This window comes from Heptranchias perlo, chromosome 30 (assembly GCF_035084215.1).
Source record: "Heptranchias perlo isolate sHepPer1 chromosome 30, sHepPer1.hap1, whole genome shotgun sequence".
NCBI classification, from domain to species: domain Eukaryota; kingdom Metazoa; phylum Chordata; class Chondrichthyes; order Hexanchiformes; family Hexanchidae; genus Heptranchias; species Heptranchias perlo.
This window is the reverse complement of record NC_090354.1, coordinates 26722511-26737408: the sequence shown is the minus strand read 5'-3', so window position 1 is coordinate 26737408 and position 14898 is coordinate 26722511. Positions and strand designations below refer to the sequence as shown.

Genomic DNA, 14898 nt, shown 5'->3' with positions numbered 1-14898 from the left:
TTTCAAGCAGTGGATTCTAGATCATAACTCGCTGCGTAAAATAACTTCTCCTAATTTCCCCCCTGGCTTTTAGCTCCGCATAAACCACAGATCAAATCGGAGACCTTCTAATCTGTGTGGCTCAGTACCACAGCATGATTTGCCTCGATTGTGAGTCATCAGGGGAGCTTATAATATTATTCCTGTCTTATATCTGTATTTTCTGTAGTCCCACTTCTCCCTCAGGTACCCAGTGTGCAACATATTAATTGAAATATTGTACTTGAGGATTATGAAAAAAATACACCTGGCGCAGACATGAGTCAGATACCAAAATATGTTGTCTGATGTCACCTGGAGAGAGACCATGCTCAGAAGGATGATGCCAAAACATCTGGAATGCTGGAGAAACCAGGCTTCCTTCTCAAGTGTCAGCTAAATATTTAGATTTTTAGGCAAGGTGCATCTCCACCTAACATTCTACGAATTGACACTATGCTATAACCAACAACTTGCATTTATAGAGCACCTTTAACATAGTAAAACATCCCAAGGTGCTTCACAGGAGTGCAATCAGACATGGAATTGACAGCCAAAAGGACAGGTGACCAAACACTTGGTCAAGGAAAGAAAATACTGGAAAAGCTCAGCAAGTGAGGCAGCATCTGTGGAGAAAGAAACAGATAACGTTTCAGGTCAAGGACCTTTCGTCAGAACTGGAAGATGTTGAAAGAGTTAAAGTTTTTAAGCAAGTACAGGCAAATCATTTAATCTCTCTTGCCCTCTACCCTATCACAGATCTTCCCTTTTGTTCTTTCCTCCCCTTTCCCTGGCTCTGTACTTGCTCAAAAACTAACTCTTAACATCTTCCAGTTCTGTCAAAAGGTCTTCAGCCTGAAACGTTAACTGTTTCTTTCTCCACAGATGCTGCCTCACTTGCTGAGCTTCTCCAGCATTTTCTGTTTTATTTCAGATTTCCAGTATTTTGCTTTTAGCTTGGTCAAACAGGTAGGTTTTAAGCAGTGTCTTAAAAGGGAGGAGAGGGGAGCGGAGAGGTTTAGGGAGAGAATTCCACAGCTTCGGGCCTAGACGGCTGAAGGCAAGGCTGCCAACGGTGGGGCGAAGGAAGGGGCAGGAGATGCACAGAAGGTCAGAGTTGGAAGAACGCAAAATTCTCAGTGTTGTAGGGCTGAACATTCTAAAAAGGTGCTGCAAAAAACATATTAAAACCTTGAATCCTGGAAATCAAAATAGTCTGAATTTTGGGATGCATATTGTGCTCATGCACCAACCCAAGGAAACTCATGGTTTGCATCAAGCTAAAACAGGCCCAATTTCTGCACTTTTATACCTTGGACAGGCAGCACTGGTCTCACTGTGACACCATATTCAAAACAGTCTCATTGCTCTGTGCTGCCAATGAAGGCTCCCATCTCACCAGCTTACCATATGGGACAGAGCTCCCACTTCTTTCTCATGTGCAATTTACTCAACCTCATTAAGCGTCAAAGTCCAGCTAACCATTTTGGTTGCTGTCACAACTAAAGCACCAGAGAAAATTAATATTTTATAGGCAAGTGTTCATCTCCCTCCCCCCACTCCGCCCAAGTTTATTCAGACAGACCACTAAGGCCTCAGGTTCAATCCCTCGTCTGTGTTGAGCTGATGCAGTACGATTGGCTTCAGTAGCCCTGGCATAGAAGGGGAGAGAAAAAAATAAATCAGGCCGGGTTCCCATCTCTCTGACTGAACACACGAATTCCTTTGCAGCACATCATGTAATAGACAAACTTCAACCAGGTGTTGTATAACCAGTCATTCCTCCCCCACAAATAAACAAGGATTTCCTACTAAAACCTGTACAATAGAGTAAGAGGTTTGGTCCCAGTGTTGGCTGATGTCAACCAGGTGGCATTAGAGGCATTACAGCCAAAAGTGCCACTGTGCAAGTGGTCCAAGGGGGAAGGGGGCAGGGTGGGAAGAAAAATCAACTAAATTTCTATCCATGGCCACTGGCCCCTGCTGCAGAGTACAGATGTGTTGATATTTGATGTTAGGCATCACATTTGAGTCCAGTCCTATCATGGTCTAACAGTTGCTGACACACACTAACTCGGTCTCCCGATTGGGGAAAAAAAAGGTATCAAAGGCAACCCACAGCCAAGAGCATGGGCCAGTGAATTCAGGAGAGATTTGGGGGGGGGGGGGGGGGGGGATAATCAAAGAGGGGGGAAAAAAGTACCATATTTAAGCAATAGAAAATTCACAAGTCCATAGCATTGGTTTACCAGGTAACTATATAAAGTTCACAGCACAGGAGGCAGCCATTTGCCTCATATCGTTTGTGTCAGCATTTGGTTAAAAATTAATCCCGTCGCCCTGCTCCCTCACCAAGGCTTCAAACTCTGAAAACAGAATGAATGGAAGTGAATTTACCCAACCTCGGTGGGAAGAGCAATCTGACAGCAGTGACCCTAGCCTTGTACCGACACTATTGCGACGTGCCTTTTCAGGTTAACCCCAGGGCAAAGCCATATTCAATGCACAGAATAGTCAGGTGAGTTGGTGGACATGATATTTCTCCGGCTTACCTAGCAGGCGCTCAATGTCATCAACCACAACACAGCTCAGTTGGGACTTGTACGCATCCTCAAAGATCTGTCAACAGAAATTAATAGATAGATTATTAAGTAGTTCATCAGTTAGACTTGTAGTAGCACATCTGTTTTTGTAAGTGGAGAGCTTATATACTGAAATGTAGGCTATGCTTCAGTCTTATGTTTCAAAATCCTCAACAAATTCCTATATATTGTCATACAGTACACTCCTGCCAAATGTACAATATTATACAACACCTGGTAAGCATTCCTGCAATTGACAATGAAGGAACCTGCTAAAATTTAAATTCTTCCTGTCACAGGCTCAGCATTCCTTCAGTTGCTCCACGAGTGTAAGACCCTCTGTCCAGTATCAGCGTTTGGTGCCGAATTCCAATCTTTTACCAAAGTACCAACACATGTTGGAACAAGAGTTTTACAGCACAGAAAGAGGCCATTCGGCCCATAGCAGCGGTGCCGACTCTATGACTTAGTCCCTTTCCCCATACCCGTCCAAATTTTTCTTCAAATATTTATCATCTTATTTAAAAATATAAAATAGGTGCTGCTTCCAGTAGGCAATTTCACATCCTAGAAACCCTCTACATAAACGTATTTCATCTAATCGCTCATCACAGAAACAGGCCATTCGGTCTTTATGCTTCACACGAGCCTCTTCCCATTCTGTTTATTTCATCTCACCTCATCAACATATCCTTTTATTCATTTCTCTCTCTCATGTACTTAACTAGCTTCCCTTTAAATGCATCTATGCTATTCATCTCAACAACTCCATGTGGTAGTGAGTTCCACGTTCTAACTGCTGGGTTTATTAGTGACAATCATTTTTATGGCCCCTGGTTTTGGTCTCCTTCACAAGTGGAAACATCTTCTCTACGTCTAGCATATTGAACCCCTTCATAATCTTAAAGACCTCCATCAGGTCACCCCTCAGCAGTCTCTTTTCTAGAGAAAAAGAGCCCCAGCCTCTTCAATCTTTCCTGATGGTTTTACCCTCTCAGTTCTGATATCATCCTTGTAAATCTTTTTTGCTCTTTCTCCAGTGCTTCTACATCGTTTTTGTACTACAGAGACCAAACTGTTCACAGTACTCCAAGTGTGGTCTAACCAAGGTTCTGTACAAGTTTATCACAACTTCTCTGCTTTTGAATTCTATTCCTCCAGAAATGAACCCCAGTGCTTAGTTTGCAATTTTTATGGCTTAGTTAACCTGCACTGCTACTTTTAATGATTTGTATATCTGTACCACTAGATCCCTTTGCACCTCTACCCCATTTAGACTCTTATTTTCCAAATAGGTAGCCTCTTTATTGCCCCTACCAAAATGCACCACCTCACATTTGTGTATATTGAAATTCATTTACCATTTACACACCCATTCTGCAAGTTTATTAACTACTCTTTATTCGTTTGAAGAACTACTTAAATTTACACTCTCTAATGACTGACTCACTGACCAGTGGAAATAGTTTTACCCAATTTAGATCATCAAAACAGAGCACCTTTAGCAAGTCTCCTCAATCTTTACTACTTCACTGAAAGGAGCCCCAGTTTCTCTAAGCACAACAACTTGCATTTATATAACGCCTTTAACATAGTAAAACGTCCTAAGGCACTTATCAGGAACGTTACCAAACAAAATTTGACACCGAGCCACATGAGATATTAGGACAGATCAAAGAGATAGGTTTTAAGGAGTGTCTTAAAAAGGAGAGAGAGATGTAGAGAGGCAGAGAGGTTTAGGGAGGGAACTCCAGAGCTTAGGGCCCAGGCAGCTGAAGGCACGGCCACCAATGGTGGAGTGATGAAAATTGGGGATGCTCAAGAGGCCAGAACTGGAGGAGTGCAGAGATCTCGGAGGGTTGTAGTGCTGGAGAAGGTAACAGATAGGTAGGGGTGAGGCCATGTAAGGATTTGAAAGCAAGGATGAGAACTGTTTTTTAAAAAATCAAGTCGTTATTGGACTGGGCTCAGCTCTCCTACAGGGGTGTTGCTTTCAACAAGGGTCAACTAGCAGCAATCAGGAGTGGGACCTTTGGTCGATTTTTCCACAGGTCCTTAGCTAGGGACACCGAGCTGAACTGTAGCACCCTCAATAACCTGGACCAGATCAACTAAATCAAACAGGTACTGAAATAGGATCAGTCGTGGTAAGTGTAGGCAATTCTACACTTATGTTGGGTTCCAGAAGGACACCCGAAAACAAACCTCCAAGTCATTTTCCTGTGTTTATCTAGCATCCTGTGTTGCCTCTCTCCTGTACATTAGTTGGAGGTCAATTGGTTAACATTTTTCAAATTTGCCATCTCCACCAGACCTGTCAGAGTGCAGGCACAGGACGGTCTATGTCTTCCATCATATGTATTAGTGGGTCACCCATAGTGAAGCTCAGTATGTCAGAGGATGCAAACAGGAGTATTAGAAAGAAAAAGACTTGCATTTATACTGCGCTTTTCACGATCCCAGGATACCCCAAAGCACTTTACAGCCAATTAAGTACTTTTTGAAGTGTAGTCACTGTTGTGATGTAGGCAACATGGCAGCCAATTTGCACACAGGAAGATCCCACGAACAACATTGTGATAATGACCAGTTCATCTATTTTTAGTGATGTTGGTTGAGGGATAAATATTGGCCAGGACACTGAGAAGAACTCCCCTGCTCTTCAAATTAGTGCCTTGGGATGTTTTACACCCAACCGAGGGGGCAGATGTGGCCTTGGTTTAATGGCTCACCCGAAAGACAGCACCTCCGACAGTGTAGCACCCCCTCAGTACGGCACTGGAGTGTCAACCTGGATTATGTGCTCAAGTCTCTGGAGTGGGATTTGAGAGTCTGTAAATCCAATTATTATTCTGTTTCTATTGTGTGTCACTAACGCAACAAGCTGTAACTGATCTACATTCTTTGTTTGACTACAGGTAGTTTTAAAAGTCTTAAGTAACTACAGGCTCACGGGTCAGTTTAATTATTGTTTGGTCAGGAAGTTGTAGAGATTGGAACGTGCTAGTCAGTTTCAGGTTGCAGCTCAGAAAGCACGGCTTTGCATCTATAACCAAGTGTCACATCTGAAATGCAACATCCCATTTTCAATATATTAGATTTAAACAAACCTCAATCAAAAACACACACTGTGTTGTAATGCAAGCATAACAACCTAAAAGGTCTGAGCACATTTATTAAGCTGGGCAAGGAGTCTCAAACAGGTGGCAAATAAGGAGACCGACAAATACTGGGTCTCCACAGTTGTTGGATCGACGCGGTTCAATTAATTGACCGCATGTCAACTGTAGCACCCTCAATAACCTGGACCAGATCAACTAACTCAAACCAGGTATTGAAATAGGATCAGCCCTGGAAAGTGTAGGCGATTCTACACTTCTGTTGGGTTCCAGAAGGACACCTGAAAATTTACTGCTGTCAACTGTGTGGCCGTCGACGGCAACACAAAAGATAAGAGATAAGCATAAAAGATTCTGGTGGCTCGATACCGGAATGACGCAGTGCATTTAAACCACTGAGGCATCAAACCTGTCCAACAGATAACCACACTCGGCTTCAAATAGAAATGCAACGTGGGAAACTATATAAAAAAATACATTTCTCACTTAGGTTATAAATAGTCCCGAGTGAGGAATCTGTAATCAGGAAAGGGAGTCCTGTGGCACCAAAAAAAAATGGCTAGACTTCTGCTCATGATCTGGACATCGAATATATGTTTCATCCCAAATGGAAGATCACAGTGCTGTTCGCAGTCAACTCTCAAACACATACCATTCTTACACTTAAGTGCAAGATTTGTAACATTTCAAGAGATTGCTACATGTTACCTCTGCTAAATTTCAAGGGCCCAAGGGCAAACTAAGAGACAAAAGGTACTTGAGAGAAAATATAGATACAACACAGCTCAGCGTGGCACATCCTTGAATTCTTTCATTCCACGCTACTGCCGTCTGTGATCGTGTCTTGCGTTTAAGATGCACGGGGACACTGAATATCATGTTTAACACACCCAAGGCTGCCCATCCCTTGATGGAGCCGGTGTCAGTTTGGTGGATTCAGGTTGTGTAGAAGTTGTTACTGTTACATGCAATCCATCCTTAACCAGAATCTGATCCTCTAGAACAGGACCATGTCATTTCTGCCATTGTCAATTTAGTTATTTCATTCTTGACTTATTTCGGCTCGAAGTGGAGAACACTTGGAATTAATGCAATTGCAGAACAGACAAATACTCCCCTAATTTTATGGCCCACTAACATCACAGTGATACAATATAAAAAGGTGGTTCGTCTGCCTCCACACCACCTCCAGAGACGATTTAATAATCCTGTCGTAATGCAATAGTGAACTCAAACGATCACTTACACCGGTGCCAGCGTTTCATTCTGCCTGTGGGTGAGCTGATAGCCTGCCACGGAAGGGATCACAGTCAACGCCATTACTATCCTCACCAGATGGCCACATAAATGGACTTTCCAGCAGGAGTCAATGGACAGGAACCCTATTTCCTCCACCCCCCAACATAGTGAATCTAGCAGAGATCAGGTAACTCAGCACAAGCTAGAGATTGAACTGGGAAACAACACACAGGACTCAGGCAGCAGGGGTACGATCCACCGTTAACCCGCTGTTGAGGAAAAAACGACTGCTGTGGCTTCTATCACAATACTATCGACGCTCAGGTCCTTCATCTCAGCCATGGCTCAGTTGGTAGCACTCTCGCTTCTGAGTCAGAAGGTTGTGGGTTCCAGTCCCATTCCAGAGACTTTAGCACAAAATCTAGGCCGACACTGCAGTGCAGTACAGAGGGAGTGCTGCACTGTTAGAGGTGCAGTCTTTTAGATAAGATGTTAAACAGAGGTCCCGACTGTCTCCTCAGGTTGAATTAACAGATCCCATGGCACTATTTTGAAGAACAGGGGAGGTCTCCTCGGTGCCCTGGCCAATATTTATCCCTCAACCAACATCTCAAACAGATTATCTGGTCATTACCACATTGCTTTCAATGGGACCTTGCAGTGTGCAAAATGGTTGCCACGTTTCCAATATTACAACAGTGATTACACTTCAAAAGTACTTAATTGGCTCTGAAGTGCTTTGGGATGCCCTGAGGTCATGAAAGGCACTGCATAAAAATGCAAGTCATCTTCTTTCTATTGTAGGAACACGAGTAGGCCATTCAGCCCCTTGAGCCTGCTCCGCCATTCAAATGAAGCATGGCCGATCTGCAGCTCAACTCCATTTACCCGCCTTAGCTCCACATCCCTTGATACACTTAACCAACAAAAATTGTAACTTGTGACATCTCTACAGCAAAATGGGTTTAAGTCAACAACACTTATATGTACACTGCTTATATAACCAATAGCTGCCAGCACAAACTTGGGGAAGGGAGGGGCAAGAACAACTGAATGGATCCCATAGGGGATCAGAAGCTGCTCTTCCCTCGTGCTTTGTGTCTTCAGAGCAGCTAAATTAGAGTTCCAGCCTTTTGATGCACCCAGCCATCGACCATCCCATATCTTAACCTAACAGGTGAGGAGAGTGAAGCAGTCACAGAAAACACAACAGGACAATGTGCTTTCAAAGAATTGCAGTGACATACAAGGCCCGAGAAGCAGAAAGAAAAGCAAAAAAGACTCAACTATATATCAAAAGAGCCCCTTTAAACAATTTTCCTCATTATGTAAACAAAGGCAATCCAGTTTCCAGGTTTCATTGCCACAGGAATAGAATTGAAAAGCAGAGAAGTTATGTTAAACTTGTGTAGAACCTTGGTTAGACCACACTTGGGCTACTGTGCACAGTTCTGGTCTCCATGTTACAAAAATGATAGAGGCACTGAGAGGGTATAAATATCAGGAAATACTCAACAGGCTGAGGCTCTTTTCTCCAGGAAAAAGCCTGAGCGATGACCTTAGAGGTTTTTAAAATTATGAAGGAGTTTGATAGAGTAGCTGCAGAGAAGATGTTTCCACTTGCAAAGGAGACCAAAACCAGGTCTTAAATATAAGATAGTCACTAATAAATCCAATAAGGAATTCAGGAGAAACTTCTTTACCTGAATGGTTAGAATGTAAAACTTGCTACCACATGGAGTAGTGGAGGTGAATAGCATAGATGCATTTAAGGGGAAGCTAGATAAACACATGAAGGAGAAAGGCATAGAAGGTTATGGGGCTGATAGGGTTAGATGAAATGGGGTGGGAAGTGGACGAGTTGTACCAAATGGCCTGTTTCTGTGCTGCAAATTCTATGTAATAAAGTAGTTTTAATGTTACCAATACATTGTGGTATTTTAACCTCATTTAAATATCTTCAAATGCCAAACTAACATCTGTAATTATTTGTCTTTAAAATCCTATGGCCAGACTGTACAGCTGCAAAGTCTGCCTGAGTCACACACTTTCTAATCAGGTGAGATCGATAGTTTGGTTCAATGTTGTAGTTGTGGGTCTTTTGCTGGCTGGCATTTTCAGCCACCAGGTGGCAGTGCCCCACTTAAAACAGCTGCAGACTAGCATTCACTCTGGCTCACCACAGCAAGCTGTACAGCAGAGCTGGCCTCTAAGGTGGACAGGGAAATTACAAGACTTTTAGGAGAGAGAAAAACAAACTTTCATTTCACACCTCAGGACATCTCAAAGCACTGCAGAGCCATTTGTAAGTGTAGTCACTGTTGTAATATAGGAAAACAGCAGCCAATTGGCACACAGCAAGATCCCACAAACAGCAATGACATAAATATCCAGATAATCTGTTTAATAGTGATGTTGGTTTTGGAATAAATGTTGCTCAGGACACCAGGAGACCTTCCCTGCTTTACTTAGAGTAATGCCATAGGATCTTCTACATCCATCTGAGGGGGCAGACAGGGTCTCGGTTTAACCTCTTAGCCAAAAGAAGGCACCTCTGACATTGCAGCACTCCCTCTGTACTGAAGTGTCAGCCTAGATCATGTACTTAATTCCTCGAGAGGGTCTTGATGCCATGACCCCTTCCTGACTCAGGAGGTGAGAGGGCGAGTACTGCGGTATGCGTGACATCAGAGAGAGTGAAGGAAGAGGGCAGGGAAGCATGGGTTGAGAAGAGAGCACAGCATAGAAAAAGAAAAAGGGGGCAAGAAAAGAAAAAGGAGGAAGAGGAAGGAGAAAGAAAGGAGTAACTTTTAACCTTCATTTCATTCTCCCCAGAAATCCTCCTCCAGCTCTTCAGGGTGGTGCTGCCCGCCCTCAAATTCCTGAATTCCAGTCTGGTGACACGGCCTAAGGAATGTTTCTTGGAAAGGGCCACTAAGTCACAGTCACACAAGTCTCCATCCAGCACTTGAGCTGTGACTCATGTGTCTCAGCCAAGGCAGACACTTCAAAAATCATCCCGGAAACCAACCATGATTTTCTGGTTCAGAGCCAATTTAATCAGCAGGATATAGGATGGAAACAAGACCCTGTGCAAAGAATGTCTGAGGGTGGGGATGTGATGTTGAAGACTAAGGAAGTGAAATACAGCTGGAGAGGAATTAAAGGAGGTTTTTTTTAAGTCATGATCTGTCAATAGTTGTTAAGTTTCTAGTGCTGAAACAAGTCACCTTTTTTATGCCCTGGCATTTTGCTGTCTCGGAGAATCCGATCATCTTATCAGGAGAGCAGATCTTGATGAATGGGAATCCGGATTTCTCTGCAATCTTTGCAGCCAATGCAGTCTTGCCACTGTTTGGAGGTCCTGTTTAAAATTAAAGCCAATGGTGAATGAGAAAATCTGGTATATTTCCACATTTGCAATAAAGGCATACATGTGTAGTACACACACAGCCAAGTATTACAAGTCTATGAACAATGATGGACAGGAAAAGACCCACAGGTCCATCCAGCCTGTCCCAAACAACTGCAATGCCTTGTGCATCACAATATATGCATTCCCCACCACACTCGAAAGCCATGTGATCTCCCAGGAGAGACGAAAAAAGATAAGAACCCAGGCCAATTGGGGGGGGGGGGGGGAATAGCTGGAAAAATGTTAAAGAAGTTTTACTTCCACTAAGTGTTTTACTTATTTTGCATACTCTAGATTTCTCACAAAATCCCAGCTGCCTACCACAATTGTAAAATAAATGACGCAACAGCAACTAATTATGCACTTTTACTTGAATTGAATAAGCTGAAGTTTTGGCCAAAACATGTTCTAGCTCAGGCAAGAAAAAACAGGAATGCTAATTTTAGTTAATTCTTAGTCAACTGATACCTTTAAATGCCAGTCAAGATTGAGGACTATTTGATTCATATGGGGGTACGAAGAGTCTAGGGAATCTTTGGGGGCAATGGTTGCGGGATCGATGTCAGTTCCCATGTACCGAAACCGATCGATGTCAGTTCCCATGTACCGAAACCCGATCGATGTCAGTTCCCATGTACCGAAACCGATCGATGTCAGTTCCCATGTACCGAAACCGATCGATGTCAATTCTCGAGTGACTGACTACACGGGTGTGTGGGATTATGCTTTCACATTACAGCACAATTGGACGTCAGAGTGCAGGGAAAGGAACTAAACTAGATACATACCAAGGAGCTGAACACTCAGCTGATATTTCACATTTAAAAATACAGACACGTTCAAAAGAATTATGTTGCTGCATTTAGGAACACTGGGTGTTCCAGGTTTGCCAACTCTGGTTGGACGTATTCCTGGAAGTTTAATCACATGACATTTTGTCTCCAACAGCCCTACCCAGTCAAACGCCACCCCACCATCTCCAATGTTTCTATAACTAATAAACCCAAGTGTTGAAAGAAAATGAAAAAAATGTATATTTTTAATGCCCCCATGATTTTTTTTCTCCCGAGTTGCTTGCAGCAGTGTCCAGATTAATCTTGATTTCCTGGCATCTCCAGGTCGATCCTGGAGGGTTGGCAACACAAGGTACACGAGCTCCCTGTAGTCTGACTGAACTGAGGAGATTCTGTGCAGGGGTGAAGCTGGTCCTGCTCACTGAACAAGCACTTGATTTAAGCAGTCAATTTTCTCCCCCTCCACCAACAGCTTTATCTATCTGCTCTGAACTATATGGGCATCTGTAAAATGGCTGAAGCCCCTGGTTTAAAAAAAGGTTTAACACCAGTAAATAATCAGAACCTGCAATTAGACCGAGCAGCCACCCTTAATTACCCGCATGGTGCGTCGTCCTATGTTTACAGCAGGACCTGAAACTCGTTAATTAGATTAAAGCCTGCAGGCAAGGGATGTGATGGATCAGCATAAATCATCTAGATCCACAATTCAGGTTTAGTCCCAATTCATCTTTCCCAACTCTAATTCAGTCTGTGAAATATACCAGAGATTAACCTCTGCCAGATCTAGCTCCCTTCCCAAATTTTTTGGGATGGCAACTTTTTTTTTTAAGAAAAGGAGACACCAACATTTCACAAAAGACCCCCAACCAAGAGCCGATAAGCCCGTTAACAAGTACTAACCAGGCCTGACTCTGTTTAGCTTCCGAGATCAAAAGGATCAGGTGTTTTCAGCATGGTGTAGCAGTCGGCCCAACCAGGAACAAATAAGCCGATTAACTATTCAACAGGTTTAATTTTGCACTAAAAAAAGACTGGAAAATGTCTCATTTTGTCATAATCAGCATCACTTAACAGCTGACAAACTGGAAACACATCCCACAATGGGGCAGAAGCACTTCTGGTCATAATGTGGACCATGGATTAAAAATCTATATTTTTTCTTTTACAAGATGTCAAGAACCAATCCAAGGAGTCAAGCCCAGGGCAAGACCAAATTCATCTCGAGTGGGGCTGGGATGGTCAACTGACAAGACGTTCAGCCCAAGGGCTCAAACATGCAGCCTTGAGGCAACAAAGCCAATACCCATCCAAAAACTCTTTCTTGTATCAAGTATCTAAGTTGAAATCAGCCTGATTGACAAGCAAAGTCAGTCTCAGCATTAGCAATTTAATTAAACTCCAACCACTTCTTCCTTCTCTTACCATGTCTGATGGCGCACGAGGCAACCCATTTCTTCCACTGCGTTTACATCCAGCAGCAGCCGTGCTCTGGGTTGTTTCCATAACGAAAACCTTTTATGTGGGCAGGTTATTAGCCTGATTCACAACCCCCTAACCAGGAGGACCAGCCAGATACAATGGGAGGGAGGCAGAGCACGTCACCACTCCAGTCTCAAACACAAGTACTCTGTTGGATGTCCACTCGGTATTCAGAGGCCAGAGCCTTGCTCACCTGCTCGCCAGGGCTACAATGGTGGGGGGGGGCACATTCCACTCCCATCAGATGCATGTACCACACTGAATGTTAACCCAGTATTCAGAGACCAGAGGTGTAATCTCCACTCTCTGGGACAATTACTACTCGGATCAATTTTTAAAAAAATGAAAGACAAGTGCTCTTTATGGAACTTCCCCTTTATTTCCCTCCTTATCCTGCTGGGGCAAGGAAAACGGCCCTACCTTCCAACAAGACGCTAACCAGTGGAGTGCGGTCACTGTTCTTGGTTTGCTGGACAAGCAGCTCTCCATCATCCAGGGCCCGTGTGACTGGATCACCCCACACAATGATTCCATTCATGATATAGCTGTCATAATCCTCCTGGTTTATGCCAAAAGCCTGCAGAAGAGACGTGAAACTATGTCACACCTGCGCTTCTGGAAATCAATACATGCCTGAATGTCAACTTGTCAAACGGTTATTTTATGAAGGTCAGCCAGTACCATTCAAAACAAAATCCAACTTCATGGGCAAGGACTGAACTCCTTTAGACATTTCAGCTGGTTTGTTCTAGTAGAAACTCTACATGACCCATCTAACATCTTCCCACCATTCCATCTGCTAGTTACACTCCATCTCTGAACAGGTCACCCGCCACAAATTCTCCACCAATCTTGCTGTGAACTTGCTGCCAGGAAGCATGGGATCAACTCTATGTTAATGCACCTGATCTCTACGCCTTCCCACAGTGGCACAGCTATGATCAAGAGCTGAACATTCTGAGGGGTCAAGCAAGAGAACTGCAGCTCTGTCCCTCCTTTCATAGTGCTGTGCCATGCTGGTCCAACACAGTGAGCCACCTGTAACCTTTTGAAGGATTAACGATACACAATTGACTAATTGTTGTGACATGGAGGGTGGAATTGATCAGGAACAGGACCCGATTTAAAACTGGGCAACCCAATGCGTAACTAATAGAAAACTTAATCCCAGACCACACCTGTACAACCCAAAAAAAAGTTTGAAATATCTTTTAAATTTTAAAAAGAGAAGCGAGGGAAGAGCCTGAAAGAGACCTTCATTAGGAGTGTTCAATAGTGCAATACACTTTGTTGCTCCATGACATTCCATGTTCCCAGTGACATCACACCATTCTTGCTGTTCTATGACAATTAATTATTACACTAAAAAATGTTTTGCTGTGGTAGAAACAAAAATTAAGAATTGATGAAATGTCACATCATGAAATATTTTCTTGGGAGAGGACATTATGCACAGTATAAGAACAGAAAACTCAACCAGGTCCCATCCGATTCTATTTTACACAGCTCACGAACCAGACGTTCAAATATATGCAGGCTAATGAGTCAAATCGCACTGGCTCTGAATCGACATCCCATTCACTCTAGCCTGGAGTAGGTGTCGTGGAATCCCACAACCAGTGTGGGCTTGGTGCACATGATCAGATACTTACAGGTTTAATGTCATTCTCCAGAGAGTTTAAGAAATCTCCCCTCGTGACTTGCAGTTTCTCAGCTTTCTCCATGTCAACTTCCACTTTGGTCGCTGCCTAATTATGGGAGGAAGCGTAAACTGTAAACATTGGCTCATACATCATTTACAGGTTTGTGTCAAATATCAGGTGAATTTTATTAATTTCCTAATGGGCTGTTAGACGATAAACTCTGCAAAACAAAAGGAAAATGATCGCCCAATACCATCACGCCTTCACTCCCAACTGAATGTGGACAGTCATTGCATCAGCTAACCTACTTTTCTTCACAGCCAAAGGAGGTTGTGTGGACGCACGTAGCCTGGGGGTTTACTTGAAGCAAGGAGAAAAGACTTCATGCACAGAATCTAATCGGATCATTTGGTAACAATGCCCAAATGAGCTAAAGCGATTACTTTCTATAAATATGAGGAGTATTCAGTAAGTAATCTGAAGAGAGCTCCCATTTCCCCATTTCAAATCCAAGCTTGATTTCACTTGCACAGTTCCATGCATACTGAGGGTACCTCAGTACTTCACCCAAGTTGTCATTGCTCATCTATGATGCCAATAAAGAAT

At 43.2% G+C, this 14898-nt stretch overlaps 1 protein-coding gene across 2 annotated transcripts in view; it reads right to left on the bottom strand.

Annotated features, from left to right (window-relative positions):
* LOC137300014 (vesicle-fusing ATPase) overlaps positions 1–14898 on the bottom strand; it is a 218961-nt gene that overhangs the window by 77808 nt on the left and 126255 nt on the right. For both annotated transcript variants that reach the window (XM_067969099.1, XM_067969100.1), the window contains exons 13-16: positions 14302–14397; positions 13070–13226; positions 10189–10322; positions 2571–2637 (exon numbers count right to left, since the gene is read on the bottom strand). In XM_067969099.1, the coding sequence (XP_067825200.1) occupies positions 2571–2637; positions 10189–10322; positions 13070–13226; positions 14302–14397 (454 nt within the window). The remainder of the gene's footprint in view (positions 1–2570; positions 2638–10188; positions 10323–13069; positions 13227–14301; positions 14398–14898) is intronic.